The 10,389-nt window shown below is 36.9% G+C and overlaps 1 protein-coding gene across 1 annotated transcript in view; it reads right to left on the bottom strand.

The window, feature by feature from the left end:
- Window positions 1-964: 964 nt before the first annotated feature.
- The window catches only part of ARHGAP29 (Rho GTPase activating protein 29), a 78,242-nt gene continuing 68,817 nt past the window's right edge, over window positions 965-10,389 (bottom strand). The window contains 12 exon segments of the mRNA XM_040564804.1: window positions 965-2,835; window positions 3,334-3,450; window positions 3,862-3,970; window positions 4,130-4,436; window positions 5,155-5,387; window positions 6,902-7,039; window positions 7,203-7,391; window positions 7,617-7,780; window positions 9,262-9,360; window positions 9,486-9,614; window positions 10,156-10,254; window positions 10,257-10,321. Of these exon segments, the coding sequence (XP_040420738.1) occupies window positions 1,934-2,835; window positions 3,334-3,450; window positions 3,862-3,970; window positions 4,130-4,436; window positions 5,155-5,387; window positions 6,902-7,039; window positions 7,203-7,391; window positions 7,617-7,780; window positions 9,262-9,360; window positions 9,486-9,614; window positions 10,156-10,254; window positions 10,257-10,321 (2,551 nt within the window). The 3' untranslated portion in view covers window positions 965-1,933.

A 10,389-nucleotide genomic window follows, 5' to 3' on the forward strand; every position in this document is an offset into this window, starting at 1 on the left:
TGTTCCCACAGACCCAGTGCACACACTGATTCTCCATCTCAGCAGCTTGCACAGGGGGAGTGCTGGAGGCCCTCCATTCACCTGACAACCGCTAACTAAAAGTATCAAAATCTTTATTAGAATTTAATCCATTACCATATTTAGTACTGGACATATGCTAAAGTATTTAAAAATATAGTGAGACAATAGATTTAACTGAAGTTCAAAAATGAACTTGCCATCATGCAGTCCTAATCCATACAGATATCACCTTTTCACAACTGTGCTATAATGTTCTGCTACCATGCTTCTAGATTTCATTAATGCTATTTCTGCTCACAAAGCAAATTTTTTCCCTCCTCCACTCTCAAAATGGAAGAAACTCCCTTCTACGTCAAGAAGACATAGTGCTCATCTAATTTTATTATGCAGCTTGAAATGTCAGTCTGGCCAGAAGGAGTTGTCTGGCTGGCATCCTCAGGCTTCATGAGGCAGCACCCTAAGAAAATGGCTCATGCCATGACCAGAATTGACTAGTGGTAGCATGGCCTTTGGCAAGTATGTGGGCTGTGCCTCTGTGCTAAGATGACAAGGAAATTGAAGCTCTGTATTGTGAGTTTATCATCTTTTGTTCTGGAAACTAAAATCAGATTATGTCCACTGAAAGCAACGTGGGATTTATTTGGGTATTTTGGGAGGAAGGACTAAAGGAATGGAGTAGAAAAGTTCAGTATGTTTAACGCTGTAAAACAGAAAATTGTTTCTTTGCTCTTCCTATCCTTAGAGTCCTTTTAGTTATTTTTAGAAAGTACTATGCTAACTGTTCTCTATAGCATTTTAGAAAGGGTCAAATTAACTGTAATCTGATTAAGGAAAGTGTAACCATCCCCCCAAAGACAGATGCAGAAAAGTATTATACTATTGCAAAGGTCAAATGTCTGTATTTTAATAAGTTAGAAGATATAGAAGCCACAGAGTCACTGAATGTTAACAAGTTAATATATTTTAAAGCAAATATAACAGTGTACACTTAAAAACCATTTAATACAAAGTGAAAACCATTAGATGCACCTATTACTGCAGATTTTTGGTTATTTTCAAGCTCTTTCACTGAAACTTGGAAACAGTGCTCTTTATTTCAGTTACACCAGGTTAAGTGGCAAAACTGATCTATAGCAAGCAAATCGTTGCCTTTTCATTCCACTGGGAAAGACAGCACCACTGCAACTGAGTCTCTCCAGAAGGGCACCCATATGAAACTGACTGTGCACATTTGTCCCACTCATTAACATATACAAGAAGTTAGATGTGGTTTGATTGCTGCTTCTGAATAGCAAAGCTCAGTAAGTGCATCTTTGCTGTACAAAAAACATTAAAGTGACACACAGAAAACTGGCAACAGATAACCATATTTGCCTAAATATACACATATGACACATAATGACTGGCCATACTGGCCAGTAAGTAAGTCTCTTCAGGAGCAAAGCTTTAATTGCACAGATTATAAAACTGAACAAATGCTTCTACAGAGCAAATTACAAGCTTTGGTTTATGCTTAGACAGTAAACAAACCCTTCCATTTTTATTAGCATCATCTATTATGAAAAATGGGTCATCTCATTGCTACATGCAATAGTCAGTTCTCTATGTTAAGTACTTCATTCCATACAGTGAAATGAAGCTTTGTGTCTTATCCAATGAGCCCATTAGCTGTATCTAGATCGGGAATGCAATAGATCCTTATGAAAATCCACTGAATTACAAAATAGTTTGACTTATTTCCTTCACAATTCCCCACCCCTCCCCCCCATTTTTAAAATGCTGCATGTATAAAAATAACTTCAATATGGCACAGAAGTGGGATTCTCAAGGGAAAGCAAAGGGTAAATGGGCAAAGGGAAGTATCCCCTGGCAAGATCAACGAACTGCATACAGTCCATGAGGAGCTTGTACCCTATACAAAATGAGCTTCCCTGTGTTCCAACTCTTGGATCCTTTTTGGTCTCAGTCTCTGATAAGCAGGCTTCAGATCTGTAGGGTGAGCATCCTCTGAGCTAGTTTTTTGATCATCTGTGTTTTGTCCAGGATCACCTGATGGAGGCACAGAGCTCCTAGCTAGTTTCACAGTATTATCCTGGTGAAGCACCGAGCTAGCACTGGTTGGTACACAAGCGTTTGCGGTAGAACTCTCTTCATTTTGTTTTAATTTGTTAGAGGGTGGTTTATAAAATGTCCCTGGGGGTGGCTGCAATGTTCTTGGTGCTCTGAAGGTAGTAACAGGCTTGGCATCAGGACCATTCCCTTCTGCTGCTGTCCTTCCTGACCTTACAGAAAGAGAGTATGGCTTAACATGAAGAACGGTCTTAGCAGAATTGTTACCCACGCTGCATGATGAAGATAAGGCACCCACAGTTCCACTCTCCAGTGCTCGGTTCTCCTGGGGCACATTAGTCACAATCATCGCTGTCCTTGCTGTGATATCATACTGTTTATATTGCTTGTCCCAAGTTTTTCGCAGCATCTGGGTGTCACAACAAGAAAGTCTGCAACAGGTACTAACAGCAGGGAGTGCCTTTACCTCTGAAACTTCTTCAATAGTAGGGCTCTTGCCGAGATTCTCCGGACTTACTGCTCCTGCATTTTTTGTATTTCTTTCATTCAAAACACATGGAGGAAGTATTCTGTCTACGGGTAAGCTCACAGGGCGAATAGCTAGTTTTGTCCTTGGAACCCGCAATGGAACTTTGTTAATTTGACGATTAGGTTTTGCAGGAAGTAAGTTAATTTTACAGCCATCTTCACCTGGAGAAACAAATGAATCATTGTCTTTTTCTGAAGCTAGACTCACAGCATCACCTAGAAACACATAAACAGATGTTAGTCAAGTCAGCAAGACTTTAACAAACAGAATACACTTCATTAATGACTCCTTCACAGCTGATATTGTAATAGGATAACAGCTTTTACGTATAACTTTCCACGTAGCTATGAGCAACCTACTAAAACCAAATGTTAGTATTTCAATAACAGTAAAACAGATATTGTACAGATGTGACTAAGGAGAAAGCAGACAGAGACACTGCATTACTTTTTTTTTTTGCTAGTGCTCTCCCATTTCCTGGATAATTTTCCATTTTTAAGAATTTAACACATTTCAGAATGTTGTACTCTACGTACAGAACATCACCAAACTGGTAACAGCAGCTCAAAATCATTATAATTAAGAGATTGTGTATAGTTACACCTAAATAAAGTGTAGGAAATCATGCCTACGTTAAAATGAACCACTGTAGTAGCACATGCAAACAGGAGAACAAAAATCTTATATAAGATTTATAGCTAGGATAGGCAAACCTGTCTCTTTTGGAGCAGAAATGTTAATGTCCAAAATGCTTGCAGCTGTTGATTCTGCCAGAGAGCTACTCTTTCCAGAGCCTTCTTGTTTACCACCAAGAGGTAATGATGCACGTTCTGGGAGAAAATGATCAAAATATGTTAATCACTATATTTTTTTATTATAATAATTGCTTCATATTGCATCATATTGGATATTGCTTCATAGCATCATAGTAGATTGCAGAAATCCACAGCCACAATGTTTTTTACCTTTTTTTTTTTTTTTACTGAAGAAGTCTTCTCACCATTGTGTTGTCTTAAATACTTTAAACTGATTCTATAACCACATTTACTTCTGATAGCCTTTAGAAAGATTTAATTCTGTTCCTCTTACAAAGATAAACACTATATCAAGCACTGACAAGCAAGCTTTTAGGCAAGACTAGCTTGTTTGAATTGAAGAGCTGCATGCACCATAATCTAATGCATCTACGCATCCATCTAAATGCATTTTATTCGCCCATCCAAGAATAAAATTCCACTAACCAGTTGCAGATGTATCTACTTGTTCTTTTGTATTCTTGCTGTTGTTTGATTCCAAGAACAACGCAGCTGTTTCTGAAGCTCTGTTTTCACTTGGAGCTATCAGAATACCCTGTTAACAGGAGTCAGAGTGAAAGTAAATGAGAACAAACGAAAAGACTCCAGAAAAAAAAAAAGTACTTTATAGAAATGTGCTTCAGCATGCTGCAGCATTTAACACAAGAGAAGATGGCACAGGTAGCACTGCATCAGCACAAGAGAAGTCACTCACTTCCTTTACAGCAACAAATGACTTCCTCTGCTGCTGTGGCTCCCTCTCTCCTCCTGATAATGCAACTCTGACTGTAATGGCAGCTTCTTCAGACTGAGATGTGCTCAGAAGTAGTTGCAATGAAACATCAAATATCTTTTCATAGTATGTTATGAGTAACTCCACTATCCGTGCCTGATATGGATAATCCACAAGTGACGACAAGGAAACTGTAGCATCTGTTTGACGTGGCCTGATCAGAGTTGGGCCAAATATTATGCCAAGATTGCTGGCCGACATTTTATTTTCGTCAGACTGTTCTGTAACCCTGCATAAGGAGAGGGGAGAAAAAGACCACAAGAGTAAGAGGGGGTTTCACTACTTCAGAATTATTTTAGGTATTAATTCTAAGTTATGTCTAAAGAGGCTAAAAGACAAAAATACCGAAGGTGGGTTTGGATGGCATGCAGAATTATCAAAGATGACAGCACTTAACAGCAACTTGGACTAAGCCCTTTCAGTGTGTTTTTTGTGTCTAATTTAGTGTTATTTGTGACCATCTGGAATTTTGAGTAAATGAGGCAGGAGGGTAGGCAAGGGTATGTGCAAACAGATTGAGAAATACAAGTTAGAGTCTAGTAACATGACAACTTGAAGACCTAAACCCAATATCATTACACATATGGCATGCTTAGGCAAACTATAAAGTCTCTACGCTACTTTTGAAGCACCTAGTAAGAGTAATTGATGAATACAAATACAGATCTGTCTTTTTCCATAGGACCTCTTAAAAGGTCAGAACGTGCCTGATTTCATTAAATTCTCTTCTGGCATAAGGTTATGTAATATAGGACCTAATAATATAACTGCAGCACACCCGAATCCACATGTAACTATTTCTGTAAATAAACAGTGACAAATGACAACAAATCCTGCAACTTCTTCCTCTACAGTCATCCAGAAGGGTACAGTGGTTTCCTAGTACACACCATCTAGCATGCAGCTCAATTTTCAACAGCAATTTGCATTTTAAAGTCTTTTCTCACCTGTGAAGGTGTCCAATAAGGTACTGAAGAGTGTTATAGTTTGGTACAGGCAGCTGTTTCAGAAGGTCTTTAATTTTAATGATGATCCTATTCAGTTCAATACAGATTGACTGCCTTTTCTTTGATTTGGGGCTAGCTTGTTTAGCATCCAGTTCCTCATTAACACTCTGGCTTTCCTTTGCAAGTCCAATGAACTCATTGTAAAGCCGAAACAAAATCAAGGGTTCTGGAAGCTGAATAAATAAGAACATTTCAGAAACTACTCAAGCCTGAATTTTAATTTGTTTCCTTCCTGTTTTTCTTCAGCTTTGTCTGGTCTAGCGTATTTTCTTAGACGACGTTTTATCTTTGTTTATTAGCTCAAACAAGTTCTCAAAAACAAACGTCAGTAACAGTAAGACTCCCTCCTACACTTTTTTTCCATAAATTATTTGCTAGCACTTTACTGCAAAAGCTTCAGCATTGAGCATTTATCAATATACATAGGTATTTCGATAACAAGATTGCTGTGAGAGAAGGCGTTACACTGCAGATGCATGAAACAAACATTTGTGATAACAAAACACAGTATTCTTTCCTCCATTCTTTGATAGTATACTACATGTGGTATCCAGTTTAGTCCATATTCTATTTTTTATTGGATTTTAGGCCATAAAACATTTTAAATCATGATTCAAATATTCTCTTGGCGTAACAGTAGTGTATTACCAAGTGAATGTCACATGAAAAAAAATCACAGAAAAAGACAAAAAACTCAAACCTAATCTGGTTACTTGTCTAGCTCCAGTTTAGATAAAAGCAAAAAGCAGGAAAACTAGTTAAAACTCAAAATAATTAGTGTAAATAACTATTTTTAGGGTTTAACTCAGGATTCTGTCAAAAAATGTCTGCAGGTTTCTAGAATTATTTCAACATTTAAAATGGACAGGTCTACTTAAAAAACAGACTATCTACAAAAGTAATTAGACCAGAAGAAAACAAGTTAGCTATTTTTAGAGTTATAAGCCGTATTCAAAATACGGCACAGTGCCACAAACTATCCCACTGTGATGTATATAGGACAGGACCATGAAGCTAAGGAATGCTCTTCTCAGTGTTAACAACTTTTTTTTTTTTTTTGAGTGACTCAGTAGTCACACTGGGCAACATCCCAGCCTCACCTTTTCAGTTACACACTGAAATCCTTTTGGAAAAATCAATCCTAAAGCTTTAAATCTCCATTTTGTACGGAAAAGATGGACAATCCCTCCATGATGAGCACATCATTATGATTATCAGTGTTTGATCAAATCATTGTTAGCATATATTAACAGCAATATTTTAGCACGTCTGCATATTGAGGCAAGAATATGAGAATATGGCAGTGCTTTAAACTACATATATAACAGCCAAAACACAGTAACCAAAGGTTTTTAAAAGTTTTAGCTTCACTACAAATGGATAAATAAAAGCTAGGTCTGTGTATGATACTGGTAGTTAAGAGACACCATATCACATGAAATCTAGATTGGAGACATCATATCACATGGAATCTAGATTGCAATACAAGCTGTCAGCCGTCTCAGAGCTTTCCCTGCCCTTATCACAGCCTCCATATGAAAATTAAAAAAGCCTACTGCAAATATAGAAGGCATTCAGGTCATCTGCACATGCTGCAGGATTGCTGAAAAGGATTTTTTTTTTTGTCTTGTACAATGAAATATACTATCCTACTGCGTTTTTTCCATTTGACCTCTGAAGTGCATACCTGGCGGAGATACAGCTTGAGAACATTGCTGATATCATGTGCATAGAGTTCTGAAAGCTCAACCAAATCCTTTCCGTTTTCAAAAGCTTGACAAAGCTTTTCAACTCTTGATTTGGCTCCATTCACACGATAGATGCCCTGAAATAAAAAGACCAGCACAACTCTAATGTAATTTGAAATGCAAGTGCAAGTTTAAAATACAGACGAAAATCAACAGTGTAACATTATCATCTTGAAAGCCTTTTTTTAATTTAAAAAAAGTGTGTTCATACTTAAGTTTTATAAACAAACTTGGGCATACCTTGACATTCAGTGCTCTGCTTTCAATTTCTGATGTGCACTTTTTGATGATGAAAGGAATACCATCAGGAACATTTTTAGCAGCCTGGGCGAATTCCACTCCAAACAAGTGAAGCCTTCCATGAAGTTTTTTGTGCCCACATTGAATAGCTAAAGTCTCTAAACACTTTTTATGGCATGCAAGTGAACACTACAAGGGGGGGAAAAAAAGTACATGGTTTGACACAGTCTAACACTATAAGAAATCTCTGGTGTTTGTCACCCCATATGTGAACAAAAAGGAAAATTCATTAGTCAGTGGTGCTTTTGCTTATGTGCCACAAGTCCGTACTTTTTAGATAGAAAAATGTAGGTTTCCCAAACTCTCAACTTCACATAAATCCCAAGCAGCAATTCAAACTACTTTTCAACTTACCTCCTCACATTCAGCTCCATGAAATACCACTAAGCTGTCACATTCTCTGCATTTAGATGGAGCTCTCAGCTTCCGCAGTTTGTGCGTTTGTGCTGCTTTAGACATATTAGTGTTTCTAAAAGGTCCCGGAGAGTTTGCAGTTTCAGATGTCAGATCATTTAAACCTGGAGAGAATTTTTTTTGTTTCAGTCATTGTAATATCTACTATTGGGATAGGCTGTTTATTTTTCTTTTTAAAAGAACTGTGCTGTAGAACACAGAGTTCTGTAACAGAAACTATCAAAGTAACCAAAACCATTTCAATCACAAGAAACCAAAGCATTGTTACAGTTTATTTCACAGATTAACCTCAAATAATATTATATGGAAGTAGAATCAAATAGTTTTGCATAAAGTATTTCAGTTCTCTTCTATCAATGGCACATGAAAACACTAGGATATTTAATTCCAGCTACCATGCAGATCAGGCAAGTTTCTTTCTATTTACCTCAAAGTCCTGTACTAGAATATGAAAGATTACACTATGGTTTGGTCTGTAATCTTTCAGAAGTACTTCATAAGCATACACTGCATATGGTAAGAATTAATACACACAGCAGAACTCATATAAAACAATGACTCCTCCCCAATCACTAATTCTCAGTCTCCTATGATAACATCAAAATAGTTTCTAGAGGATTCTACAACACAATAGCAACTGGTGCTTTTCATGACTATTTTTTCCAAGTTATCAACAGTTCTGTGAAACAAAAATTAAGATTTTATCTGTAGAACATAGGAAAGAAATACATACAGTTAGAAAGCCCAGAAAGCTTCTTAAACGCTCAAATACTGATTAGATACTATTCCAAGTGAAAGTTTGCATTAATTGGTATGTTGCCATGCTTTAAATCTAAATCTAAACTAGTATTAACAACAGGCTCATTCACAGAAGGCAAAGTATATGTTTAGGAAATAAGGACTAACTAAAGGATTTCCTAAATGCTTTAATGAACAGTGCCACAAATATAGCTGAACTAGTTTGCAGGTACTGCAGATATCCCTTAGAATTATTTCTGATAATCTAGTTATTCAGGCTTCAGTACCTATGGCAACTTCATCTTCATACAGTAAAAAATTAATTCATATGAAAGTTAGAAATGGTCTGTTCAAATGTGGGACAGACATTATGAAACCAGTTTCTCCATGTTCAAAAGGGTAAAATCTCAATTACCCCCCTAAACATTTGAATTAATTTTTTTTTCACGGATTTGACTATTACCAGCTCTCCATATCTGTGCATTTTACCTGACTTTATGAAGTGATCTTAAATATCTGACTCAATGCCATGCAGTTAATGAACGTTAAGTGAAAATGGTTAGTGGATCATTCATATTTACCTCATGAGGGTGAAAACACTAGAAATATTCACTGGTTTGCCTACAAAGTTAATCTAAATGTATTAAGACAATTCAGCACCACTTCATTAAAATGACTTGAACATTATTTTTCAACTTCCAACATCAAGTGGAAAATACACTGTACTGAAAAACTACGCTGTTGGTAACCACAGCACTGTACTTTTCTCGAGAGCATTAAAAAGAAAAAGACAAATTCCACAACAAAAACATCTTTGGGGAATTTTAAGGTATGGAAACAACATTACCACAGTCTGAAGGAGATGGTGGTTCTCTTTCATCAAGATCATCTGCAGATGACATAGTACCAGTGGAAGGTGTTCGTGGAAGTCGTCTTTTAAAATCCCCTGGAAGATGACAAAAATTTCAGGAAGCTGAAAGTATCACTTCTGCCCTAAACTAATAAAGTTGTCTTCATTAAACAGTTCAAAGAAAAGATTTAAAATTAGTACAGCAGTGAGTGTAACTATACCTGGGCTAGCAGATGGAGAATCCATAGACCGTGACTCACTGCTTCCCCCTGCACTTTCAGAATCACTGCACATTCCTCCGCTCTGGTTTCCAACTGACCAAGATCTGAATGGTGGTGGCCCTCGTATTGCTTTCAGAAAGAAAAATCCAAAAATTCCAAATGTAAAGGACAAAGTGACAGTCTTTTTATTGAGAAAAGTAACTATGATTATATTCTAAATAGGCAATATTGCAAAAGTTATATGAACATGCAGTGCAGTGAAAAACACACAGCATATATTTCTGTAAAAGCTTCAGGATGAAAGAAATTAGCTTTGAAAACTTGACACTTGTACTTTTGCAGAAAAGCAGAAATCAATGCAGTATTTACAAAAACACAGGATATTAAGTTGCTAATGTCAATAGAAATAATTCAATACACTGAGCTCAACAGAACTTACTGTTTGAGTTACCCCCTTACCCTTCTTGCTGGAAGAATCTAAGCTACACATACATGTACTTTTCCATTTCTCCTTATGCTTGAATGTATAATTGCTTTCAGGCTTCAAACTTTAAAATGCATTTTTTTTCCCTTCACTGCTAAGTTTCTTCTGGCAGTGAGACATCAAGCACCTATTTTTCCTGATATTTTTATTTAGGGACTGAACTGCAGCTGAATACAAAAGAACTACCTTGGATATCTGTGCTGCTGGATGATCTCTTTTCTCCAATCCTTTGTGAACGATGGTAAATTGGACTTCCCACATCATCTAACATCTGGGATGGAAATCTCCTGAACACTGCGATAAGTTACCGTGTGATGTATGGACACTGTTGGTTGACTGCTTATTAAAAACCCTTTGGAAAGAAGAAAGTAATTTGAATAGTGGATAAAACAGAATTGAACAAAAGACAAAGTTGGTCCC

Source organism: Cygnus olor, chromosome 8 (genome assembly GCF_009769625.2).
Source record: "Cygnus olor isolate bCygOlo1 chromosome 8, bCygOlo1.pri.v2, whole genome shotgun sequence".
NCBI lineage: Eukaryota > Metazoa > Chordata > Aves > Anseriformes > Anatidae > Cygnus > Cygnus olor.